The sequence below is a fragment of the Hemiscyllium ocellatum genome, chromosome 2 (assembly GCF_020745735.1).
Source record: "Hemiscyllium ocellatum isolate sHemOce1 chromosome 2, sHemOce1.pat.X.cur, whole genome shotgun sequence".
In the NCBI taxonomy this organism is placed as follows: Eukaryota; Metazoa; Chordata; class Chondrichthyes; order Orectolobiformes; family Hemiscylliidae; genus Hemiscyllium; species Hemiscyllium ocellatum.
In genome coordinates this window covers 8,900,005-8,927,891 of record NC_083402.1, presented here as the reverse complement: position 1 = coordinate 8,927,891, position 27,887 = coordinate 8,900,005, and the positions used below count along the sequence as shown (strand labels likewise).

General features: G+C 45.5%; 1 protein-coding gene across 1 annotated transcript in view; it reads right to left on the bottom strand.

Annotated features, from left to right (window-relative positions):
- tmem8b (transmembrane protein 8B) overlaps positions 1-27,615 on the bottom strand; it is a 128,932-nt gene extending 101,317 nt beyond the window's left edge. Inside the window, exon 1 of the mRNA XM_060847261.1 lies at positions 27,546-27,615. Coding sequence (XP_060703244.1) covers positions 27,546-27,615 — 70 coding nt within the window. The remainder of the gene's footprint in view (positions 1-27,545) is intronic.
- Between the last annotated feature and the right edge of the window lie 272 nt (positions 27,616-27,887).

Sequence of the window (27,887 nt, the reverse complement as noted above, 5' to 3'; positions counted from 1 at the left end):
TCAGAGGTATGTAATAACATCGCTGAACGGACTGATTGAGAACATCTAACCCATGTAGGGACAAGTCAGGATGTTTTCTTGATGTGAGAATCCCAAATTTTCCAAGTTTGTCATATCTTCCCGACATTCCCACATTATCTACACCATTGAATTGGAAAATTTGGAGTTGAGGAGAAGCACGTTCCACAACCCAATACTTCATCTTCGATTGTTATTAATATCGAGAGAGATCGAGTACCTTCCCTGCACCCGGCACTCAAAGCAGGTCATGGTGTGCAGGTGCCGGTGTTTGACTGGGTGGTCAAAGTTAGAAGTCACATGGAACCAGGTTATAGTCCAGCAGGTCACCTGATGAGGGAGCAGTGCTCCCAAAATTTATGATTTCAAATTAACCTGTTGGACTGTCACCTGGTGTCACGTGACTTCTGACTCAAAGCAAGTCACACAGGAATACAATCCATTCATAAAACAAACTTTAGTTCCCCTTTACTCGTTCTTTACCAGATTTAAATGTGAACAGATCATTCAGAGCTGAAAAATGTATTGCTGGAAAAGCGCAGCAGGTCAGGCAGCATCCAAGGAGCAGGAGAATCGATGTTTCAGGCATAAGCCCTTCTTCAGGAATGAGGAAGGTGTGTCAAGCAGGCTAAGATGAAAGGTAGGGAGGAGGGACTTGGGGGAGGGGCGTTGGGAATGTGATAGGTAGAAGGAGGTGAGAGTGAGGGTGATGGGCCGGAGAGGGGATGGGGGCGGAGAGGTTGGGGAGAAGATTGCAGGTCAAGAAGGTGGTGATGAGTCCGAGGGTTGGGACTGAGATAAGGTGGAGGGGAGGGGAAATTAGGAAGCTAGAGAAATCTGCATTCATCCCTTGTGGTTGGAGGGTTCCTAGGCGGAAGATGAGGTGCTCTTCCTCCAGGCATCTTGTTGCCATGGTCTGGCGATGGAGGAGGCCAAGGACCTGCACATCCTTGGCGGAGTGGGAGGGGGAGTTAAAGTGTTCAGCCACAGGGCGGTTGCATTGGTTGGTGCGGGTGTCCCAGAGGTGTGCCCTGAAACGTTCTGCAAGTAGGCGGCCTGTCTCCCCAGTGTAGAGGAGGCCACATCGGGTGCAGTGGATGCAGTAAATGATGTGTGTGGAGGTGCAGGTGAATTTGTGGTGGATATGGAAGGATCCCTTGGGGCCTTGGAGGGAAGTGAAGGGGGAGGTGTGGGCGCAAATTTTGCATTTCTTGCGGTTGCAGGGGAAGGTTCCGGGAGTGGAGGTTGGGTTAGTGGGGGATGTCGAGGGAGTCGTGGAGGGAGTGGTCTTTCCGGAACACTGATAGGGGAGGGAAATATATCCCTGGTGGTGGGGTCTGGTTAGAGGTGGCGGAAATGATGAAGGATGATACGATGTATCGGAGGTTGGTGGGGTGGTAGGTGAGGACCAGTGGGATTCTGTCCTGGTGGCGATTGGAGGGGCAGGGTTCAAGAGCGGAGGAGCAGGAAGTGGAGGAGATGCGGTGGAGAGCATCGTCAACCACGTCTGAGGGGAAATTGTGGTCATTGAAGAAGGAGGCCATCTGGGTTGTTCGGTATTGGAATTGGAATTGGGATCCCTGTAACCGCAAGGAATGCGCCCAAACCTCCCCCCTCATTTCCCTCCAAGGCCCCAAGGGATCCTTCCATATCCATCACAAATTCACCTGCACCTCCACACACATCATTTACTGCGTCCGCTGCACCCGATGTGATCGCCTCTATATTGGGGAGACAGGCTGCATACTTGTAGAACATTTCAGAGAACACCTCTGGGACACCCGCACCAACCAACCCAACCGCACCGTGGCTGAACACTTTAACTCCCCCTCCCATTCCATCAAGGACATGAGGGTCCTTGGCCTCCTCCATCGCCAGACCATGGCAACACGACGCCTGGAGGAGCATATTTACATCTTCCGCCTAGCAACCCTCCAACCAAAAGGGATGAATGCAGATTTCCCCAGTTTCCTCATTTCCTTTCCCCCCACCTTTTCTCAGTCCCAACCCTCGGACTCAGCACCGCATTCTTGACCTGCAATCTTCTTCCTGACCTCTCCGCCCCCACCCCACTCCGGCCTATCACGCTCACCCTCACCTCCTTCCACCTATCACATTCCCATTGCCCCTCACCAAGTCCCTCCTCCCTACCTTTTATCTTAGCCTGCTTGGCACACCCTCCTCATTCCTGAAGAAGGGCTTATGCCCGAAACGTTGATTCTCCTGCTCCTTGGATGCTGCCTGACCTGCTGCGCTTTTTCAGCAATCCATTTTTCAGCTCTGATCTCCAACATCTGCAGTCCTCTCTTTCTCACAGATAGACAATATAGACAGTAGGCCATTCTGCCCTTCGAGCCTGCACCACCGTTCAATATGATCATGGCTGATCATCCTTAATCAGTATCCTGTTCCTGCCTTATCTCCATAACCTTTGATTCCACTATCCTTGAGAGCTCTATCCAACTCTTTCTTAAATGAATCCAGAGACTAGGCCTCCACTGCCCTCTGGGGCAGAGTATTCCACACACCCACCACTCTCTGGGTGAAGAAATTTCTCCTCATCTCTGTCCTAAATGATCTACGCCATATTCTTAAGCTGTGTCCTCTGGTTCGGCACTCACCCATCAGCGGAAACATGTTTCCTGCCTCCAGAGTGTCCAATCCTTTAATAATCTTATATGTCTCAATCATATTCCCTCTCAGTCTTCTAAACTCAAGGGTATACAAGCCCAGTCGCTCCAATCTATCAGCGCAAGGTAGTCCCGCCATTCCAGGAATTGACCTCGTGAACCTACGCTGCACTCCCTCAATAGCCAAAATGTCTTTCCTCAAATTTGGAAACCAGAACTACACAGATAATTCAGAGTCCAGTATTATTTTGTTTCATTGAGTAAGTAAGCCGTATGTTCATTGAGAATAAATACTATCCAATACTCTCTGTATTGATTGTATATTGAATTAGAGTTCATTCATTGAATTTTTTTCGAACACAGCAAATTTATCCCATGGGATAATTCAGGGCATGTTTTATCACAGCTCAGAATTACTCCAGCTGTCAAGGGATAAGAAAGAGAAGCTCCCAATAATGATGCTGAACCATCCTTAATGTTAGATTATGGAGTTAAGCACCGAGATGCTCAGAGCATTATGTTCACAGTGTTGCAGATTATTTGGAGCAGTGAAGGAAGGAGTGACAGGCTGACACTGTCTGGTGGCTGTTGCACAGGCAGAGGTGCCTCCTTTCAAAGAGAACTTTCAAATGAGGACTCTAGCTCTGCCAAAGGTGACTATACAAACAAATACAACAGGAGCAGAAAGAGACCATTCAGCCCCTCGAGTTCTCTCTGCCTTTTAATAAGATCATGGCTGTTTATGCTTCAAATTCTACATTCCATCTGCCTGCCAACATTCCCCCCCTCCCCCCAACCCTTGATTCCCTGCCTAACGTGAGTCTTTCCATCTCTGTGCAGAGACCCCACTCTCGGCGCCTTGTGAGGCAGAGACTTCCAAAGCCGCACAATCCTCTGACAGAACAAACTTCTCATTTCTGATCTCTCACTTTAAAACAGTGCCCCCTTGCTCTAGACGCACCCAGAAGAGGAAACATCCTTCCTATGGCCACCTTGTCTTGACCCTGTTATACATATCAATCAAGTCACTCCTCACTCTCCTGAACTCCAATGGAAGCATGCCCAGTCTGTCCAACCTTTCCTCCTGAGGCAACCCCTGTACCTTCCAGGGATCAATCCATAAACTTCCTTGAACATATTTACATCTTTCCTTTGTGTTAGAAGATCCAAAGGGGAGTTCGCCCCAATGTCTGGCCAATGTTCACGTTTCCAATCAACAACGGGCAGCACGGTGGCCCAGTGGTTAGCACTGCTGCCTCACAGCGCCAGGGACCTGGGTTCAATTCCCGCCTCAGGCGACTGACTGTGTGGAGTTTGCACATTCTCCCCGTGTCTGCGTGGGTTTCCTCGGGTGCTCCGGTTTCCTCCCACAGTCCAAAGATGTGCGGGTCAGGTGAATTGGCCATGCTAAATTGCCTGTAATGTTAGGTAAGGGGTATATGTAGGGGTATGGGTGGGTTGCGCTTCGGCGGGTCGGTGTGGACTTGTTGGGCCGAAGGGCCTGTTTCCACACTGTAAGTAATCTAATCAGTAATTAACCTGATCAACATCTCATTGCTGTTTGTGGGATTGTATTGTGCACTGGCGCATATATTACAGCATTGACCACAATTCTAAATACTTCATTGACTGTAAGTGGTTGTGAAAGGCACTGAATTTTAAAAAAAACTCCATCCCTTTATTGATGGAGTTCTCAAGTAACTCTGAGTATTGAGTGCGAGTTTAGATTCCAGCACAGGGGTTAGAAAACTTGAATTCAGCTCATTACCCTCCAGAAATGAAGCCTCCAGAAATGAAGCCTCCACTAATTGTCGGTGAAACTCAACTGGGGATTTGCTCATATCCCTCAGGAACAGGAAAGTTCTCTCCTTGTCCATTCTGGACCTACATGTGACTCCAGCCCCAAAGCAATGTGGTTGACTCTTCCCCTCCCTCCGATGTGTCCCAGGGAGTTTTTAGCCGGTCCAGCAAGAATTAAACCAAACCAATCCCTGTATGTGCAAGATGCAACACAGGTAAGGACAGGGAGAGTACTGCTGGCCAGGTCAGCTTTCATTCATCATCCCTAGTTGCCCTCAAGGAGGTGATGATGAGGCAGCTACATCTGAGTGTCTCATTTGGCCATTTCAGGGGGGAGTCAATCACATTACTGCGGGTCTGGGCTCACATGTAGGCCAGGCCAGGTAAGCACGGTAGATTTCCTTCCCTGAAGGGCATTTATGCATCAGATGGGTTTTTACAATAATCTAGCTGTTTTACAATTAATGTGAATCATGAGAGCAGTACTTCATTCCTGATTTATTAATTAAACATAAAATCTACCCCCCAAAAATAGCAGCACAGTACTAGCTTCGAAAGCTAGTACTTTCAAATAAACCTGTTGGACTATATCTTGATGTTGTGTGATTCTAAACATAGAGCAGGGTAGTTAGGGGTTAGATACTGCTCTCTGCAGCTGACAGCAAGAGTCCCAGAGGCTGAGTTGTTGGCACAGGCCAGAACATCTGCTCTGGGCTGGAGACACACTTTCAGTAGGAGGGGAACAATCCAGTCGTCATTGTACAACTAATTACCAACAAGACAGGAAGGAACAGGAAAGAGGTTCTGCGTAAAGGAAAGGAGCAGTTGGGGCTGAATTAAAAATCAGAACCTCGAGGTAATAATCTCTGGGACGTCACCGTCTGGACCTGTCATTCTCTCAGTGTCACTGGGTGAAAATCCTGACGGTAACTGGGGGTGTCCCTGCAGCACATGGACTGCAGTGGTTCAAGAAGACAGCTCTCCACCACCCTCTCAAGGGGCAACTAGGGACGGGCAATAAATGCTGGCCCAGCCCCTGATGCCCACATCAAATGAATAGACAAAAACGTACCGATCCACAAAGCAAATTGGAATAGTGTAAGCACGATTAGAGAGATTACTGAGCGGCTGGGAAGGATGGATTCTGATTGATGGGGCACTGGCACCTGTACTGGGGTATCTGGGGTGTACCGTTGGGACAATCTCCTTCTGAACTGTGCTGGGCCTTGTGTTCTGGTGAGGCATATAAACATGACAGCTGAGCATTTTAAACTGAATAGTGGGGAGAAGGGATCGAGTAGGGAAACCGCAATGAACTAAAGGAAGGGAACAAGGCAACAGGGCAAATTAGCAATAAAAGAAATTATAATTTGAGTCAAGCAGGAAGGGAAACAGCATGAAAGACATTGCAGTGTGTGAGCAGGTAAGGCTGGAGGTTAATCAGAAGAGAGGAGCAGGCAAGTGAATGTGTTGAGGAGGAAGGCTTTGAGGGATTTGGTGAGAAATGGTTTGTTTTTAAATTGTGTTCCCAAATCTAGTTTTCTTACATCAACACAATAATAATATTATATAATACCTACAACATTTATGAGCTCAGTGTCATGACATCAATTGTACAGAAGCTAAATTGTGAAGACAGGTTCAATAAACGAGGCTTGTATTCCCTTGAGTGTAGAAGGTTTTGGTCCTGGTCAAACTGAGGTGTCAGTGATGATTACAGGAGTTGATGGTGTGATTAGAAAACAACTGAGGCTGAGTCCAGACCAAAGAGGTGTATTCTTAACCTTAGAGCCAGGCTGCTCAGAGCAGATATAAAGAAACATTCCTTCACTAAAGGTAATGGAAATCAGGAAATCCATCCATTGGAGATGTTGTGGAGGTTGAGGGTTAATTGAACATTTCAAAACTGAGCTCTGTAGATCATTTTGTTGGGAGCCAAGGTGGGCAAATGAGGTTTTAATACAGATCAGCTGAGATCTCATTAAATGGTGAACCTTGCTGGAGGGATGTGCAGCCTCTTGCTGTCCTTGTGTTCTGCTAAAGCCGGCTTGTTCAGTATGCAGCCCTCATTGTGGAATCCCTCTGTGAAGAAAGCCATGTGTTGATACAGAGTGAGCAGGGATGTGTGTCAATCTGATCTGAATGCTCCCGGTGTGATTGCTGTCTTTCAACCATCAGGGTTAGCCTTTTGGGAATCTCTCAAGCTTGACAGAATCAGAATCAGACAATAATACAGTGTATGTATAGTCAGCACTGGCTCTTTGGTAGAGTTACCTGATTAGTACCAGGCCCCACTCTTTCCGAGTCCCCCCGCAACTTTTCTTTCTCCTTTACATCATTTACTACTTTCAGAAAAATGATCAAATCTGAATCCATTGTTCTATCAAGCAGAATCCTAAATACATTGACTGAAAACTTATTCCATTATGATGACACTGCTACATTTGCCTATTACCTTGGATCTGTATAGTCTGGATGATTAATCTTTCAGTAACTGGAAGCCATTTCCCTTTAGTTAATCTTTCAAAACCCTTCATACAATCAAGTAACAACAGTAGGCCACTTGGCCCTTCAAGCCTGCTCTGCGGCTGATCTGATTTTAACGTCAATACTACATTCCTACGTATCCCTGATAACCTTTAATGTTCTTGGGAAACAAGAATCTGTCTACCTCTTGTCTTAAGAATACTTAAACGTGCTGCATTCCCTGCCTTTTGAGGAAGAGGATTCCAAATATTCACGCCAGTCTGAGAGAAAGAATGCTTCCTCATCTCTGGGCACTTTTTATTTTTAAACTTATACCCCTAGTTCTAGATGGCCCCGCAGAGAAAACATCCTTTCAACATCCAACTGGTGAAGTCCCCCAGGACTGTATGTTTCAATTAAATCACCTCCCACTCTTCTAAGCTCCAGAGGATACAGGTCTAGACTGTCTAGCCTTTCCTCATTTGGGAAACCACTGATTCCAGGTATTAATCTACTAAACCGCTCATGATTGTAAACACCTCCGTTGCATCCCTTCGTGGTTTTGCCTGATCTAAGCAGAACAATCTCAAAGCCTCTCCCAACCTTCCCAAGTTACCATCGTGCCTCAGCACTAGAACCATTCTCACGATTCTCTTCTGTACTCTCTCCAAATCCTTCCTGAAGTCCAGTGCCCAGAATTGGACACAACACACCATATAGGGCCAAAACCAGTATTTGATAAAGATTCAGTACAATACCCTGGTTCTCTAATAAACAGAGAATGCTGGAGAAACTCAGCAGTGGAGAGAGAAACAGAGTTAATGGTACAAATCCAGAATGAGTTTTCTTCAGAAGACTCTGTTCTGAAGAAAGGTCACTAGACCTGAAACATTAACTATTTCTCTCGACACAGATGCTACCAGATCTGCTGAGATTCTCCAGTATTCTCTGTGCTTGTTTCAGATCTCCAGCATCTTCAGTATTTTGCCTTTAATGCTGGTACTCTACAGCTTTACTTATAAAGCTCAGGATCTTGTAGGCGCTATTAACTACCCTTTCATCTGTCTTATTCCATCATCTGTCACTGTGGGGTGGCACAGTGGCTCACACAGCTGCTGCACAGTGCCAGGGACCCAGGTTCAATTCCTGCTTCGGACGGCTGTCTGTGGGGGATTTGCACATTCTCCCCGTGTCTGCACGGGTTTCCTCCGGGTGCTCCGGTTTCCTCCCACAGTCCAAAGATGTGCAGGTCAGGTGAATTGGCCAGGCTAAATTGCCCGTAGAGTTAGGTGTATTAGTCAGGGGTAAATGCAGGGGACTGGGTCTGGGTGAGTTGCTCTTCATGGATCAGTGTGGACTTGTTGGGCCAAAGGGCCTGTTTCCACACTGCAGGGACTCTAATCTGTTTTATCATCTTCAGAAATTTATGCACAAATATCACCAAGGGTTCTTGTAATCCCTTTAAGTTTGTACAATCTAACACCTATTGTCTCTTATTCTTGCTGCTAAAATCAATCGTTTCACACTTTAGATGTGAGGTCTCACCTCATCCAGTGTGGAAAATACATCAGTTCACACACTGCTATTGGAATCACATTATCAACCTCAGAAACTTTAGTTTTCTTCCTTAAAATGATTCAGAAATTTGTAGGAGAAAGGAGAAGATGGCTCTTGAGAAATGATTAGGCAACTCTTCACCATCTTACAATGTCTGACACCAATATATTTATCAGCCACTGACTTACTGTCTCTCTCATCGGTTCTGAATTATCATCTCCTTTATTGATCTGTCAACCATTAGCAAGCTACCAAGAGAACCATTAAAAATTACAATCCGAAATGAGGGCATTCAGCCCATTGAGTCTGGGACAGCTCTTTGGTGGAGCAATTCAAACTAATCCATAGGCAATAATTCAGCTGCTATTGTAATCCCCTTTTTCTTAAATTAATGATCACTGGGAAGGCAAATATTAATTACCCACACCATGTCCAACTGACTATATTTAAAACAGTACATTGAGTACATTTAAAACAGAGGTAGACAAGTTCTTGATTGCCAAGGAGATCAAAAGTTACAGGGAGAAAGTGGGAAAATGGGGTTGTGAGAAACCTAACAGCCATGATCATAGCAGACTCGATGGGCTGAATGGCCTACTTTCTGCTCCTATGGTCTTATGAACTTAGGAAAAGGTGATGGAGAGCTGCCTTCCTGCGTATTGGGGCAAGGTCCCTTCAGGGGACAATGAAGAGTCAAACTCAATAGGACTCGCATGTTGAGACAAGATGAGTGCTTCAGATTTCCTTCCTTGAAGGACCTGAGTGAACCCACTGGGTTTTTCACTGCAATCCAACAAACATGGTCACTTTTCCCATTTCTGTGTTATTGCAATGTCTCTGCTTTTCCCGATTATATTCTTGTCGAATCAAATCTCTTTTTTTTTATGACCTCAACAAACTGCATCACTGTTTTTTATAATGATCTTTTAATGATCCCACAGATCTTGCTATTTCTTCAGTCCATTTAACATCTAATTTCCACTTTTCGCATCAAATTTTGCTTCCCCCCCTCCAAAATATGATAACTCATACGTTTCTACACTGAAGTCCTCTCGCTAATGAGACAGCCATTCTGTTAGTTATTAATGGCTTTTTCAGTACTTTGCTGCTGTCCTCCCCAATTTTAACTGTAGCCCTCAATTTGATGCTGTCCACAAGTTTTCTAAGTTGTGTCCAGTCTGGATTTAGCAGAGAGTAATTGCCAGTACAGTGTGAAAACCTTCATCCCCACAATCTGTGCTGGATTTAAAGACAGGTCCCACAGGACAGAGTATTGTGCTTTAACCCATTAGGTTAACAAGGCTGACTTTCACCCGTGGAGCTGTCAGCAACACATTCCCAGCTCCTGTCAGTTTAATTGATCACTGAACAGGCAAAGGCTTGGAATCTTGGCCCTAATTAGTGGGAAACGGGGCAAACTGTGCTGCGTAACTCCAGTCCACATGCTGGAATTGACACCCCAACTATCGAAGCACACTGACATTTAAAATAAACATTGAGCTGATAAAGAAAATTGACATTCAGAGGTATTTAATAAAGTTCCCCTTGGGGGGGCTGGTTAAAAAAAAAATTAAAGCACATGGAACAGCATAATATAGGTATAGATGGAAGGTGGAAAGTGGAAGACTGAAATATTGGAAGAAATTAACATAGAGAAAGGATGTACTGGAGTGTTTCTCAGTCTTAGAAATGATACATCGAAAGGCCTAGAGGGTGACAAAGGAGGACACACCAGGGGCCCGAGCAATAATTCTCAAATGCTCTCTGGCCACAGGGAAAGTGCAGAGGACTGGAGGACTGCTAACCTTGTCCCATTATTAAAAAAATGAAGAAAGATTATATACCAGGAAATTTCAGGCCAGTCAGTCTCACCTCAATAGTGGAGAAAGAATTCTGAGAGACAGAATAAAATTGCACTTGGAGAGATTTGGATTGATCAGGGATTGTCGGCATGGACTTTATAAAATGGAAATTCATGTTTTACAAATATGATGGAATATTGTGAGAAGGTGACCAGGATTGTTGATGAGGACAGTACGTTTGATGTAGTTTTCAGCAAGTCTTTTGATCAGCTTGGAGTAAAAAGTGAGGTCTGCAGATGCTGGAGATCAGAGCTGAAAATGTGTTGCTGGTTAAAGCGCAGCAGGTCAGGTCAGCTGTTCCTTGGATGCTGCCTGACCTGCTGCGCTTTAACCAGTGACACATTTTCAGTTTTGATCAGCTTCTCCAGGCAAGAAACTAAGAGCCCTTAGACTCAAAGGCAAATTGGGATGTGGGTCCAAAATTAGCTTTAATGAGTAGGAGGCAGAGGGTGGCATCACAGGGACATTCCTGCTGCTGGAAGTCTGCTTCCAGTGGGGTTCCACAAGGCTTGGTGCTGTGACCTTTGCTGTTTTTGGTGCACATCAAATGTAGGGCTATGATGAAGAATTCATGGATGACACAAATGTTGGTAGGATGGTGAACAGTGAGGGGGATAGCTGTAAACTGTGGGAGGATGGCAATGGGTTGGTCTGCTGGGCAGAGCAGGGACAAATGGAAAAATATGGGGGAATGCACTTGGGGAGGGTTAACAAGGGAAGGGATAACACTGTGATTGGTGGGACCCTGGAGAGGGCTGAAGGTCAGAGGGACCTTGGTCTTCACATCCACAGATCCCCAAAGGGAGCAGGGCAGATCGATACTGTGGTTAAGAAAGCATATGGGATATTTGTCTTTACTAGCTGAGGTACGGAATACAGGAGCAGGAGATTATGCTAAAACTGTACGAAACACTATGTTGCCCACAGCTGGAGTACTGTGTGCATTCTGGTCACCATGTTATAGGAGGGATGTGACTGCATTAGAGAGGGTGCAGAGGAGATGTATCAGGATGTTGCCTGGGCTGGAGGGTCTGAGCTATGAGGAAGGATGGATAGGCTGTGAATATTTCCATTGAAGCAGTGAAGGTTGAGAGGGCGGGAGCCTGACAGAAACGGATGAGATTATGAGGGACACAGATAGGAAGGCACTTTTTCCGATATTAGAGGAGTCAATAACAATAATTTATATTTAACAGTAAGAGGTGGATTTGAGGGAGAAATGTTTTCATTCGCATTCCTTCCTATGGCATGGTGTCCATGACTGTACTCAATACCCCAGCTGAGGTCTAACTAGTCACCGACTTAACCAAATCATCTAGATGGCTGAGTGAACCAATGCCCCCACACCTCCCAACCACAAACATATGGAAGAGGAATGAAAAGACATACCTGAGAGACTGAGATGAAAATGGATGGGTGAGGCTCAAAAGGGGTTTATGTGCAGCAGAGGTGAGCTGGGCTGAATCACATCTTTATCTGACCAAACCCATAAACAGGGTCCAGAATAGGCCACTCTGCCCTTCAAGCCTGTTCTCTGATTCAATAAGATCATGGCTGATCCGAGTTTACCCACAACTCTGCATATCCCCAATAATCATTCATCCCCTTGGCAATCAAGAATCTATCTATCTGTGTCTTAAAAAGATTTAAAGATTCTACATCCAATGCCTCTTGAGGAAAGGAATTTCGAAGAAGCTCAATCGTCTTGAGAGAAAATGTGTTTCCTTATCTCTATCTTAAATGGGTATACCTTATTTTTAAACTATGACCCCAGTTCTAGATTCTCCCAAAAGTGAAAACATCCTGTGAACATCCGTCTGGTCAAAACACCTCTTCCACGTTTCAGTAAAGTCACCTCAAACTCTAAGCTCCAGAAGACACAGGCCTAGCCTCAGAGTTGAAGGTTTACTGGAGGGTCCCAGATCCCACGTATTTGCTCATCAGAAGTTTAAACATTGTAAATAATTTGATTTGATTTGTTATTGTCACATGTACCGGGATACAGTGAAAAATACTGTTTTGCATGCTAACCAGACAAGTCATACTTTACACAACTATATCAGGGTAATAGAACAGAATGCAAAATGTCATGTTAAAAAGCTATAGAGAAGGTGCAGAGAAAGATCATCTTCTACCTGTTGGAAGAGGATTGAAGAGAGTATAACCAGATTGGGAGGGGTCTTTGGTAATGCCTCAAAGGACAGAAAAGATCTTGCAGTCGTCTTTCAAAGAACAGCAAGGATTTCCTGGGAATTTGGAATTTTCAATTGGCAAATACCTGAGTTAGGGTCAAGACTCTAGAGGGTGTTAATAGATTTATTGAAATAGTTACTGAAGATACATTAGAAGAATGAAAGTCTGTTCTAACCCCTTGGCTAACTGTGTAATTAACTCCCTCTAGTCACTGCTGACGTACATTTCAATCCTGCACAGATACCCATCTGCCCTCCACCCACAGGTCCTCAACCCCCAACTTTCCCGCTGAACCTCCCCCACCGTGACCTTTACCCAACCCGGAACAATAACTCCACCTCAATCCCCAATCCTCCCCTGGACTCGAATCCCCGCATCTATCTGACAGCCTGCCTCCTCATGTACATTACAGTCTCTCTCAGTGGCCGTGAAAGTGGCTTTAAGATCCTGAAATACAACAGGAATTCTGATGGGAAAGAAGTGTAGTTTTAACACTGATCCCACTTCGCCGCTGGCTGTGTGGATTCCTGGTCTGGACTACAGCTGAGAAGCTTCCTGATCCAGAGAGACTCACATGGAGATCCAGCTAAAGAGAAATATGGGCTTGTTTGACAGATCAGAGACAGTTAAAAAGGTTCCTGATCCCAATTGGAAGGTCTGGCCCATTGTTTACCTGACAACCCTGTTTGTAAGTGACTGCACTTTGGAAAGTATTTCTGCATCTGCAAAGCTACATGCAGCAATCAGGAGTTGTGAAAGGAGATATATAAATGCAACTTTGTTGTTTCTTTCAAGGAGCTGGGCAGGGAGGAGGATTGGATGGAGAGGTAATTCAAGGTTTTGGTGGAATGTTGCTGCACATCACCATCCTGGAATTAACACTGCATTTCTACGGATATGACAACAATCCTGAGCCAGCTAAACCCTACCAGAGTCTAGAGATGGGAAGGTCAGTGAGCTATGTCTGTGGCCTCTAGTAATTCCATCTCCCTACATAGAACACAGTCTGCATGGCAAAACTGGCCAAGTGCATTTACCTACTGATGCCAATGGAGGGTTTAATCTGTGCCATTGAACGTTCAAGGTGTTAGATATATTGCTTACGGCTAAAAGGATCAAAGGATATGGGGAGATGATGAGAAAGGAGACTGAGTTGGATGATCAGCCAATATCATATCAAATAACAGATCAGGCTCAAAGGGCTGAATGGCCTACTCCTGCTCCTATTTTCTATGTTTCTAAAGGCCAAGGAGTGAAGGCTGGCAGAGTGAGGCTGGAAGCAGGACGGAAAGCGATGGGTGACAGGTGAAAAGGGAGGCAAAAACCCCCTCCTCGTGTCAGAAGAAGGGGGAGAAGTGATCCCAATCCCACTCTGAAGGGGGAGGGAGTGGGGGTGGGAGCTGGGTAAACAGGAGACAGCAGTGTTTTACATGTCACTCCGAATCCCTCTCCCCGGCCTTTATCCTCACAACTCTCTTGGTTGGAACAGCAATCATTGAGAGGTCAGCCAAGCTTCCTTCAAAACTCTGACATAAACTCTACCAGCAATATTAACAGCCACAGTGGCTGCAGTCTTGTATCATCCCTCGTCATGTGCTGGGGTACACGGCCATTTCATTAGGGTCACTTGTGGGGACCTTGCCAACGTCTCACCTCCACCCAGACTGTAGTACAAAGGCCCCTGGTCAAATATCCTGTTCTGACACCAATTGAGGCCCTTAGATGGGCAGTTACTATGCCTGGGAGTGTTTGATGGGGACAGTATTGAGGGAGCTATTCTCTGTATCTAACTCCATACTGTCCCAATCCTGGAAGTGTTTGAAAGGGACACTGTAGAGAGAGCTTTATTCTGTGTCTAATGCCATACTGTCCATGTCTTGGGAGTGTTCAATGTGGGCAGTGCAGATGAATCTTTATTCTATAGCCAACCCACACCGTCCCTGTGCTGGGAGTGTTGGATGGGGAAATAGTGCAGAGACAACTGTATTCTATATCTAATCTCATGCTGTCCCTGTCCTGAGAATGTTTAATGGGGACAGTGTAAAGGAAGCTTTATTCTTTATCTAACCCTATGCTGTCCATGTCCATAAGACCATAGGACATAGGAGCAGAAATTAGGCCATTCAGTCCATCGTGTTTGCTTCGCCATTCAATCAGGGCTGATAAGGTTTTCAACTCCAATTTCCTGTTTTTCCCTTGACAATCAAGAGCCCATCAATCTCTGTTTTAAATATGATCTGGCCCCCACAGCCTTCCGTGGCAATGAATTCCATAGATTCACTACTGTCTGGCTGAAGAAGTTGCTCCTTATTTCTATTCTAAAAGGTCTTTCCTTTATTCTAAGGCTGTGCCCTCATGTCTTAGTCTCTACTGTCAATGGAAACATCTTCCCAACATCCACTCTGTCCAGACCTTTCAGTATTCTGTATGTTTCAATTAGATACCCCATCCTTCTAAACTCCATTGAGTATAGACCCGGATTCCTCAAACGCTCCTCATATGTTAAGTCTTTCAGTCTTGGGATCAATGTTGTGGATCTCCCCTGGATCTGCTCCAGAGCCAGTACAACCTTCCTTAGATATGAGGCCCAGAATTTTTCACAATACTCGAAATGTGGTCTGACCAGAGCCTTATACAACCTCAGAAGTACATGCCTGCTTTTATATTTTAATCCTCTCGAAATAAGTGCCAACATTATATTTGCCTTTTTCACTACTGACTCAACCTACAAGTTAACCTGAAGAAAATCTTGGACTAGGACTCCCAAGTCTCTTTGCACTTCAGATTTCTGAATTTTCTCCCCATTTAGAAAAAAGGTCCATACCTCTATTCTTCCTACCAAAGTGCACGGCATCACATTTTCCCACGTTGTACTCCATCTGCCACTTCTTTGCCCACTCTCCTAACCTGTTGAAATCTTCCTGCAGCCTCCACAATACTACCTGATCCTCCACAAATCTTTGTATCATCTGCAAACTTAGCCAGAATGCCCTCAGTTCCTTCACCTAGATCATTAATGTATAAAGTGAAAGGTTGTGGTCCCAACGCTGTCCTTATGGAACACCACTTGTCACTGGCTGCCATCCTGAGAAGGACCCTTTTATCCCTATACTCTGACTTCTGCCAGACAGCCAATCTTCTATCCATGCTAGCACCTTGCCTCTAACACCATGAGCCCTTACCTTACTCAGCAGCCTCCTGTGCTGCACCTGATCAAAGGCCTTCTGCAAGTCCAAGTAGATAACATCCCTTGGCTCTCCTTGGTCTAACCTGCTTGTTATGTCCCGAATTTTAATAGATTTGTCAGACGTGACCTTCTCTTGATGAAACCAAGCTGACTTTGCCCTGTTTTACCATGCACTTCCAAGTATTCAGAAATCTCATCCTTCACAATGGGCTCCAGTATCTTACCAACAGTCCTGGGAGTGTTTGATGGGAACAGTGTAAAAGGAGCTTTACCCTGTATCTAACCCCAAACTGCTCCTGCCCTGCGAGTGTTTCATGTGAACCGTGTGGAGACACAGAATGCACTGTTTACAAATCACAAGAATTACACTCAGAAGTCTCAAAGGCCTGTTCCTAAATCATTGAGAATTTACTTAGAATCAAGCTCGTTCCATTGTAAAACCCTGGTTCCCGTCTCTCCACTCAGAAATTAGCTCTCCTCCAGTTTTAATATTCTCTAGTCCCAGAAGTCAGGATACAGTCATTTAATATTAATTTCTTCACAGTTCACCTGCATGTATCACGGAGCATGGAGGAATTCCCACCCCTGCTCATTTATCATGACAAGCCAGGTTTGCAATGAAAATTACTTTTGTAGATTTTCACTTTCATTAATAATGCTCTTTGGGAAGTGGGCTGTTGGCTCTGTGAGGGAAAGCTGCTGTTCTGTGAGAGCATGGACAGAGGAATGAGGTTTTATTTAATTCCTACTTATTTCCCCAAACCGTGGGGGATTTCCAGGCACAAAGGACTGAGTTCAAAAGCTCGTGCTCAGAATACAACAGAGTAAATTCAGTGATTATTGATGTCAAGAACTGAGCACCTATTGGAATACTGCGTTTGATTCTGGTCACTCTGCTATAGGAAAGATATTGTTAAACTTGAAAGATTTACAAGGATGTTGCCAGGGTTGGAGGGTCTGAAGTATAGGGAGATGCTGAAGAGGCTGGGATGTTTTCTCTGGAGCTGAGGGATGACTTTACAGATGTTTATAAATCATGGGAGACATGGATAGGGTAAAAGCAAAGTATTTTTCCTTGGGGTTGGGGAGGCTGAAACAAGAGAGCATAGATTTAAGGTGAGACGGGAAAGATTTAAAAGGGACCTGAGGGGCAACTTTTTCATGCTGAGGGTGGTACGTGTATGGAATGAGCTGCCAGAGGAAGTGGTGGAGGCTGGTACAATTGCAACATTTAAAAGGTATCTGGGTGCATGAATAGGAAAGGTTGAGAGGGATGTGGGCCTAATGATGGCAAATGGGACTAGATTAATTTGACATATCTGGTTGGCATGAATAAGTTGGACTGAAGGTTGTGTTTCCATGCTGTACAGTTCTATGACTCCATGGCTCTATAACACAATCCCCACTCCCAATACAAACTACACAAGTTGGAGCATACTGAACATAGTCCACATAGAATGGAAATATAACAATTGGGAAAACAAGACTTATCAACAACAAATTAGCCTGGACAATGCCTATCTAAAGACGAACTGAGTTCTTCTGTCATATCTAGGTGAACTGTGCCACATGCAACACAAGATCCAGGAAACTAGCCGTACCAACTTCCCAACCGGAAATTTCAGCTGTCCAAAACCAAGGCCGTGCATTTGTATCTCACTTTTAACACATCAAAATATTTCAAAGCACTTCACAGGAATGGTTATCAAACAACAGACGAGCACAGAACCAGGAGTCAGTGATTTCATTCACATGAATAGACTGGAAAAATTCGGGTCATTCACAGGGAGGAGAAGGCTAAGAGGGGACTTACCAGGGGTGTTGAAAGTGATCACAGGTCTGAACAGAGTGGACAGAGAGAAACTGGTCCCAGTGGTGGATTACAGGATACTGATTGAACAAAACTGGCAGAAGAACCAAAGCCGACATGAGGAGAGCTTGGTTTTATACACTAAGTGGTGAGGATATGGATTACACTGAGCGTGTGCTGGAGATGTTCAACACAGCTTTCAAAGGAGATTTGATAACTATTTAGGAGGAGGGTGTGTCCTGGCAGTAATATCACTAGACTAGCAATCAAGAAATCCTGGGTGGGTTTGAATCCCATCATGGCAAATGGTGACATTTGAATTCGTGAAAAAAAATTAAGAAAACAGTCTGTGGGCTATAACTATTGTTAACTGATGTAAAAATAAACTATCTGTATACTCATGTCCTTTAGGGAAGGAAATCTGCTCTACTTACCTGGCCTGCCCTACTTATGACTCCAGACCCACAACAATGGGGTTGACTGTTAACTGCCCTCTGAAATGGCCAAGAAAACCATTGAAATCAAGGGGCAATTAGACATAGGAAATAAATGCTGGCCTTAATAGCAACACCACATCTCAGGAAAGAATAATTTTAAAAAACTTGTAGGGCAACAGAGAAAGGGACTTAGGGATGAATGAATGAATGATGAATGATTTATTTATTGTCACATGTATCTTGAAGATCCAGTGAAAAGTGTTTCGTTGACTCAGTCTAAAACCATTGTGCAGGTACAATAAAGACAATAAGAAACTACTTGGATAAGAGTTCATCTATTCAAATTGGGCTTCAGGGCTCCTGCAAGGTATTCCAGTCATAGATCATTAGTGGGCGGCACGGTGGCACAGTGGTTAGCACTGCTGCCTCACAGCGCCAGAGACCCGGGTTCAATTCCTGCCTCAGGCGACTGACTGTGTGGAGTTTGCACGTTCTCCCCATGTCTGCGTGGGTTTCCTCTGGGTGCTCCGGTTTCCTCACACAGTCTGGGTTAGGTGAATTGGCCAAGCTAAATTGCCCGTAGTGTTAGGTAAGCGGTAAATGTAGGGGTATGGGTGGGTTGCGCTTCGGCGGGTCGGTGTGGACTTGTTGGGCTGAAGGGCCTGTTTCCACACTGTAAGTAATCTTATCTAATCTAATCATTGAATCCCTACAGTTGCGGAAACAGGCCCTTCGACCCAACAAGTTCACACTGACCCTCCGAAGAGTAACCCACCCAGACCTATACCCTATATTTACCCCTGACTAACACACCTAACCTACACATCCATGGATACTATGGGCAAGTTAGCATGGCCAATTCACCTGACCTGCGCATCTTTGGACTGTGGGTGGAAACCAGAGTACCCAGAGGAAACCCACATAGACATGGGGAGAATGTGCAAACTCCACATAGACAGTTGCCCGGGGTTGGAATTGAACCTGGGCCCTGGCACTGTGAAGCAGCAGTGCTAACTGCTGAGCCACCAAGCTGCCCACAATAAAGAGCATAAAGGAATTGAGAGAGGTAGGAAAGTGGAGAGTTTCGGGGGCAGAAACTCCTAAAGGAATGTGGGAGTGTGTACAAAGCCAGAACTAGAGGAGTACAGGGCTGTGGGGCTGAGGGAGATGACAGGGAAAGAAAACAAGTGATGAGGATGACACAAAGGATCCGCAGAAGGTTATAGACAGGTTAAGCAAGTGGACAAAAACTGGGCAGATTGAATGTAACATGGGAAAATGAGAGGTTCTGCATTTGTATGGAACAGAGAATCTGCATATTATTTAAATGGACAAAGACTACAGACAGCTACAAATCAGAGAGATTGGGAGTCCTTGTGCATAATCCACAGGAGGCTAATATCCACATTCAGAAGGTAACAGGGAAGGCCAATGGAATGTTGGCCTTCCCTTCAAGAGGAATGGAGTATAAAAGTAGTGTGCTCTTGCTGACACTGTACAAGGCACTAGTCAGATCACAGCGAGAATACTGGAACAGTTTTGGGTCACTCATTTGAGGAACGGTGTACAGGTACTGAAGGCAGTCCAGAGAAGGTTCACTCAGCTGGTACGAGATATGGAGGGATTGTCTTATGAGGCGGGGTTGGGTAGACTGGGCCTGCACTGATTGAAGTTTAGAAGTATGAGAGGTGACAATTGAAACATACAAGATTCTTTGGAGAATTTACAAGGTGGATGTGGAAAGATTGTTCCATATTTGATGGCGGGGGGGGGGGGGGGAAAACGACACCAGAACCAGAGGGTATAATCTCAGAATCAGGGGTCACCCATTTAAACAGAGATGAGGAGAATGAAGGGAAGTAAATCTGTGGAATTCTTTACCACAGAGGACTGTATAATTAAGCATATTCAAGATTGAGGTTGACATATTTTAATCAGTGGGGGAATAAAGGATTACAGGAAAAAGGCAGGGAAGTGCAGTCAAAGATTATTAGATCAACTGCAATCTCATAGAGCAGACTCAATGGGCTGAATGGCCTGCTCTATTTTTCTATGTTGCTGTGTGTCTGTGCCGCACTGAAGCATCAGTCTAAATTATATGCTCGAGTCCCTGGAACGAAGCCAAAACTCACAATGCCTGGTTCAGTGGTGAAAGGGTTGCCACTGAGCTGAGTCTGACAGTCACTGCTCTGAGGTGTTTCCTCCTGTACTTCAGTATCTAATCAGGATAGTTAACGAGGTTAACAATAGACTGTCTGGGCCTACACCAAACTATGAAGGCTGGTTAATCTGGGAAACTGGTATCCATGTGTGAGCCTGCTCACTGAGAAAACCCAGGAGAGGAAAAGCAGCAACATCTCTGAAAACCTCTGTCTCTTTCTGCACATGGATAGGGCACATCTTATTGGGGAAATTCCCATTTAAGTGCATAACTTGCTCTTGTTTGATGAGCAAATGCTAGAAGAGACTCAATGGACTGAATGGTCTACTTTTCTCTTCCTTGTCTCACACACCTAACTTCACACAATTTACTTTGGTAACATCTGCGTATAAAACAGACCAATGCTGGGTTAGCCGTATGGAAATGAGGAGAGAGGGAATATTACTCAGAGGGAATGTGTCAGAAAGAGAAATTATTAAATTCAGCACAGAAACAGAGAGAGAAAAACAGATAAAGCCTAGTGGACAGACAGATACAGGCAGAGTTAGCACTAGACTAATGGAGAGAGACTCTCAGCCACAGCACAGAAACAGAGAGGGAGAGAGACAGGGATAGAGACAGCAGGGGAGAGATGGAAAGAGAGAAAGACAAATCTGGCAAGTCCAGCACAGAAACAAAGAGAGAAAAGCATAACAAAACTGGCATCCACAGAGAGAACAGGCACGATCAGACTGGCAGACGCAGAGAGATTTGCATATACAATGGGACTGGCAGACACAGAGGGCAAAACTGAGGACTACAGATGCTGGAGATTAGAGTCAAGAGTGTGGTGCTGGAAAAGCACAGCAGGTCAGACAGCATCCGAGGAGCAGGAAAATCAACATTTCGGGCAAAAGCCCTTTTTTTTCTGATGAAGGGTTTTTGCCCGAAACGTCGATTTTCCTGCTCTTTGGATGCTGCCTGACCTGCTGTGCTTTTCTAGCACCACACTCTCGATTGGCAGGCACAGAGACTGGCAGATGTAGAGATACTTGTAGACACAGAGAGATTGGCAGCCACACACAGCAGCTTACATTTTTACAGCACTTTGATATAATCAAACATCCCCAGTTTGACACCAAACCACATAAGGTAGAAGACCCAAAACTTGTCAAAGATACAAGTTTTAAGGAACGTCTAAAGGGAGGAAAGAAAGATGGAGCAGTGGAGAGATGGAATCATTTACAATCCATGAAGACATGGCCACCAATTAAAACCAGTGATTCTCAAGAGTTTGGAATTAGATAGAGAGAGAAAAAGCTTGGATGAACCGGGAGATTCACGCCTTACTTAAGAGTAGGTCTGAGGCATAAAGGTCAGGTGACCCACATAAGAAATCCTGATACAACCTTCGTGGGGGAGCCTATTAGAGACACCAAGAGGCAATATCAAACTAAGCTTGAGACCCAGACTTACCACAGGGATATTGCTGTTCGTTGCGAGGCTTATAAAACATCATGGGATGGAAAGTCAAACCGAATCGTAGGCACCAATACATCCCAACCCAATGAGCTCAATGCATTCTACACTCGCTTCGCACAGAAGGTCAGTGAAACAATGTCACCTATCCGAACAGCCTTGGATGTATCTGTGCACATGGTCACTGCCACAGACATTAGCTTGGCATTCTTGTGAGTGAACCCATGGACAGTGACTGACCTGGATGGAATCCATGGCCGTGTGCTCAGATCCTGTACGGACCAGTTGGCAGGAGTATTTGCAGACATCTTTAACCTCTCCTTACTATGATCTGAAGTCCCCACTTGCTTCAAGAAGATCACCGTCATCCCGGTACCAAAGAAAGATCATGCAGAATGCCTCAATGCCTTCCGCCCAGTGGCTCTGACCTTCATAATTGTGAAGTGTTTTGAGAGGTTAGTCATGCTTACATCAACTCCAGCCTACCAAATTACCATGATCCTTTCCAATCTGCCTATCAGAGCAACAGGTCCACAGCAGGTGCTATCTCCTGGAACATCTGGATAACATGTATACATATGTTAGGCTCCTACTTATTGAGTAGATTAGAGTGATGACATCTCTGGGACACCCACACCAATCAACCCCATCGCCCTGTGGCCCAACATTTCAACTCCCCCTCCCAGTCGGCCGAAGACATGGAGGTCCTGGGCCTCCTTCACTGCCACTCTCTCACCACCAGACGCCTGGAGGAAGAATGCCTCATCGTCCACCTCGGAACACTTCAACCCCAGGGCATCAATGTGGACTTCAACAGTTTCCTCATTTCCCTTTCCCCCACCCCACCCCAGTTCCAAACTTCCAGCTCAGCACTGCCTCCATGACTTGTCCTACCTGCCTATCTTCTTTTCCACCTATCCACTCCACCCTCCCCCCGCCCCTGACCTATCACCTTCATCCCCTCCCTACTCACCTATTGTACTCTATGCTACTTTCTCCCCACCCCCACCTTCCTCTCACTTATCTCTCCACCCTTCAGGCTCTCTGCCTGTATTCCTGATGAAGGGCTTTCACCCGAAATGTCGATTTTCCTGCTCCTCAGATGCTGCCTGAACTGTGTGCTCTTCCACCACCACTCTAATGTAGACTCTGGTTTCCAGCATCTGCAGTCATTGTTTTTACCTAGTTTTTTTCCTACTTATTGACTATCGTTCCACCTTTGTCACCATGATTCCAAACAAATTTGTCTCTAAACTCTGAGGCCTATGTCTTGACTCCCTCCCACTATAACCGGATCCTCGACTTCCTGACCCATAGACCGCAATCATTAATGCTAGGTGACGACACCTCCTCCACTATAATCCATAACACCAGTATCTCATACTGAGCCCCTTACAACACTCCTTATACACTCATTACTGGGTGGTCAAGTTCAGCCCCAAATACACTTACAAGTTTGGTGACAACACCACCATTATAAGTCGGATCTCAAACAATGCTGAGACAGACTACACCAGACTACACCAATCTCTCCATCAGTGTCAGCAAAACCAAGAAGCTTACTGATCATTGACTTCCCTGGCTGTATCAATGGTGCTGAGGAAGGGATGGTGGAGAGCATCAAGCTCCTGGGAGTGATGATCACCAATAATCTGTCATGGTCCACCCGCATCGACATGATGGCCAACACTGTCTCTACTCCCTCAGGAGTCTAAGGAAATTCAGCATATCCACAAGGACTCTTGTCAATTCTTCATAGATGCACCATAAAAAGCATCCTATCTGGATGCATCACAAATTGGTATGGCAACTGTTTTTCCCAAGACTGCAAGGAAATACAGAGGGTCATCAACACAGCCTAGTCCATCACATAAACCAGTCTTCCATCTACACATCTCACTGCTTCAGGAAAACAACCAACAGAGTTAAAGACTTCCTCCATCCCTGTTACACTTATTTTACCCTCTTCTGGCAGGCAGAAGATATAAAAGTTTGGATACATGTATGAGCAGATTCAAGAACAGCTTCTTCCCTTTTGAATGGAACATTCAAATGTTAGTGCTGATCTCTCTTTCGCTAAACCTTTCCTGTAGCTGTATTCTGCCACCCTGATGCACTTTGTATGGTATGATCTGCCTGCAGAGCATGCAAAACAACATTTTTCACTGTATGTTGGTACATGTGACCACAATAAATCAATCAATCAGACAGACAGCACAGAGGCAGAAAATGTGATAGATACAGAGACTTGCAACACACGAAGAGAAAAAGATGGGTAAAGCAAATTAAGAAGTCTGGTTAGCACGGACAAATTGGACCGAAGGGTCTGTTTCTGTGCTGTATATCTCAATGACTCTAAGGCAAATCAAAGTATTAAATTAGCAACAGGAAAAGAGAACTATCAAAGAGAATAGACTAATTTTTCAGAATTGGAGAGATCATTAAGAACAATAAACTTAACCCTCTTTGAAATCCAAAGCAGAGACAGGAAAGATGTACTGTTTGGGTGATAGATTTTGAAGGGTCAAAAAAATGAATAAAATGAGTCAGAATTAAAAAGAGAATGTACCTTGGAGAGAGAGAGAGAGACTTCAAATAAGACATTGATTCAAACAATGAGACAGACAGGATGGAGAGATCAGCAAAACACAAAGAGAGGAAATCTCCACATAGCAATAGCAATAACAGAACAGATATGTTGGTTAGGCAAAAAGAGACAGAAGAAAAGTGTTGTACCTGACAGGGGAATATTCAGGCTGAGATAAAAAAAAGGCTAGAAATTGAAAAGATGACTGGCAGTTCAAAGAGGGAGAACCTGAAATCAAATAAACAAACCCTGGCATGGAAATTCTATTCTTGCCTCAGCTACATTGTGACAGGAATGTACAGACCTGCACAATTCAAGAGAGGCTGTGCAAAGGCTGTGATCATCATAAGGTGCAGCTATTAAACACTTAGCTGGTTGTGAATGGGGATAAAGAAAAGAAGGAGAATTGCATATCTCATGAAACCATTAGCATGTTGGAAGGTGAACACTTCTGGCCCTGTGATCTTTGATTATATATCACTGACAATCCAACATGCTCCTCCTCAATTATCATGCGATCAGCTCAGATGTGCTGCACACTGCAGGAAGCCAGCCTGGGAAAGATGGAGGGAAACAAACAATAGACACTGACAGCAAAAGAATACCTGGGCAAGTGGAGACAGGGATGAGGAGTATAGAGACTGAAGCAATGGTAAGATCTGCTGACTTAATTCAAATGTCATTAGCAAACTAGGAAAGGAAGAGATAGCAAAGATGACAGAGATGGGATAGTGAAACATTGAGGACAGAAATATAGAGACAGATTGAAATGTACACTGAGTGATAGTAATGTAGGAACAGAGATTGACAGAATTTGAGATGGAGAGTCAGCTAGGCAGAAAGACAGAGCCTAAATTACAGCATTGAAAAGTGCAAAACACAAGATAAATGAATGTAATCAAACAAGGAACTGAAGTTGAAAAAAGAAGACAGACAGGTAAATAGTGAGACAAATACTTAAGAAACGTATTTTTGTAAAAAAGGAAGAGAGACCGAAAATGAGGAGCAAATGGATGAATTGACAGACAGTAGTTCATTGTCAGGGTGAGGAGTCAGTGATAGAATTCTGTGAACTGATAGTAATTTAAAAACATTCCAAATATGTCAACAACCTGCTAGGTTTGGTGGCATTTCCAGTACATATTCAGAACTGATGCTTTGTCAGGGGGAGAGGAAGTAGTCTACAGGGCTATCAGTAAATGCTCATAAATTGAAGGAATTAAATATCCTTAGCCATGTAACTAGCATCACTCACAGTGACACACAGCGACATTGGCCATGAAGGTTACATCCCAAATATACAGTGAAAAACCAACATAAAGGCAAACACTACATTATAAAGGCAATCCAACACTATAATGCCAGCTTCACTCACTCGAACTCAAGTGCTTGTAGAGTTAAAGTAAGGGATTAACCTGGACTTTGACTTTGAGACTGTGAGAGTCAAAACAGACTGAGTTATGGGAAGAGTGTGAAGGGGAGGGGGAGATAGAGGGGAAAAGAAAGAGTGTGGGGTTTGACAGAGAAAGTGTTGGGGAGAGGAGAGAAAGAATGTGTGCATGCATGGTCCAGGGAGAAGTGAGAGCTTGGGAAAGGGGAGAGAATGTGGAGGAGAGAGTGAACAGAGAATACAGGAATGGAGAGAAACAGTAAGGGGCAGAGAATGGGAGAGAGGAGAGAGAGAATGGGAGAGAGGAGAGAGAGAATGGGCGAGAGGAGAGAGAGAATGGGAGAGAGGAGAGAGAGAATGGGCGAGAGAGAGAGAGAGAATGGGAGAGAGAGAGAGAGAGAATGGGCGAGAGGAGAGAGAGAATGGGAGAGAGGAGAGAGAGAATGGGCGAGAGGAGAGAGAGAATGGGAGAGAGGAGAGAGAGAATGGGCGAGAGGAGAGAGAGAATGGGAGAGAGAGAGAGAGAGAATGGGCGAGAGAGAGAGAGAGAGAATGGGAGAGAGGAGAGAGAGAATGGGAGAGAGGAGAGAGAGAATGGGCGAGAGGAGAGAGAGAATGGGAGAGAGGAGAGAGAGAATGGGCGAGAGGAGAGAGAGAATGGGAGAGAGGAGAGAGAGAATGGGCGAGAGGAGAGAGAGAATGGGAGAGAAGAGAGAGAGAATGGGCGAGAGGAGAGAGAGAATGGGAGAGAGGAGAGAGAGAATGGGCGAGAGGAGAGAGAGAATGGGAGAGAGGAGAGAGAGAATGGGAGAGAGGAGAGAGAGAATGGGCGAGAGAGAGAGAGAGAAGAGAGGAGAGAGAGAATGGGAGAGAGGAGAGAGAGAATGGGAGAGAGGAGAGAGAGAATGGGCGAGAGGAGAGAGAGAATGGGAGAGAGGAGAGAGAGAATGGGCGAGAGGAGAGAGAGAATGGGAGAGAAGAGAGAGAGAATGGGCGAGAGGAGAGAGAGAATGGGAGAGAGAGAGAGAGAGAGAGAGGGAGAGAGGAGAGAGAGAATGGGAGAGAGGAGAGAGAGAATGGGAGAGAGGAGAGAGAGAATGGGAGAGAAGAGAGAGAGAATGGGCGAGAGGAGAGAGAGAATGGGAGAGAGGAGAGAGAGAATGGGAGAGAGGAGAGAGAGAATGGGAGAGAGGAGAGAGAGAATGGGAGAGAGGAGAGAGAGAATGGGCGAGAGGAGAGAGAGAATGGGCGAGAGGAGAGAGAGAATGGGCGAGAGGAGAGAGAGAATGGGAGAGAGGAGAGAGAGAATGGGCGAGAGGAGAGAGAGAATGGGCGAGAGGAGAGAGAGAATGGGAGAGAGGAGAGAGAGAATGGGCGAGAGGAGAGAGAGAATGGGAGAGAGGAGAGAGAGAATGGGAGAGAGAGAGAGAGAGAATGGGAGAGAGGAGAGAAAGAATGGGAGAGAAAGTAAGACAGAGAGGGAAGACTGTTGGTGAGTGGAGTGAAAGATTGGGGAAGACAGCGTGAAGCGAGGGAAAGACAGCACATAAGAGAATGTGGAGAGTATGTAGGAGAGGAGAGGGATGATAAATGTGAGAAATACTAGAGAGAGTGGGAGAGAGAGGAGGGAAGATAGATGGGGCACAGGAGAGGAGAAACTGTGTGAGAGAGAAAGGTAGTGTAGGAGTGGGAAAAGCGAGGACGTGTGGGTAGGGATGGACTGAGCGGAGAGAGACAGAGAGTGGCTGACTGGACAAAGAAATGGTTAGGGGAAAAAAGGCATCGGACGGGGGGAGGGAAGGAGTCCGCAGTGCCATCTCGCAGACTGAATGAAGTATTTCTGGGCACAGTCAAAAGGGACATAAATGACTAAATTCCCGAGCAGATACCGCCAGGAGCTGGGCGAGGAGGAGGAGGTGGGGTTTCAGCACCTGGAGGCAGTGGACAGCTCCCTGCGGTGAGCGGCGGACTGAGACTCAGGGTACTCACCGCTCAAAGGGTGCAGGCAGCAGGCGAGGAGCAGCAGCAGCGGCGGCGGAGGCGGAGGGAAGCCTCGCATCCCGGGTGACATCTCTCAGGAGCGGGCAGCCGCGCAGTCCAGCCCCAGCTCTGGAGGAGAAATCAAGCCCTACAAATGTCCCGAGGTGGAGAGAAACACACACACACACAGACACAGAGCAGTCAGAGGCGCTGCTCCCGGTCTCCAGCCCCCTCTGTTATTCCTGTGCCATTCTGCAGCGCTCCCCGGCTCTGCCCAAATCATGCACACACTCTTCATGCCAGCGGCTCGACTATATAAGGGAGGCTTGGCTGGAACTCCTACAAGGGCAT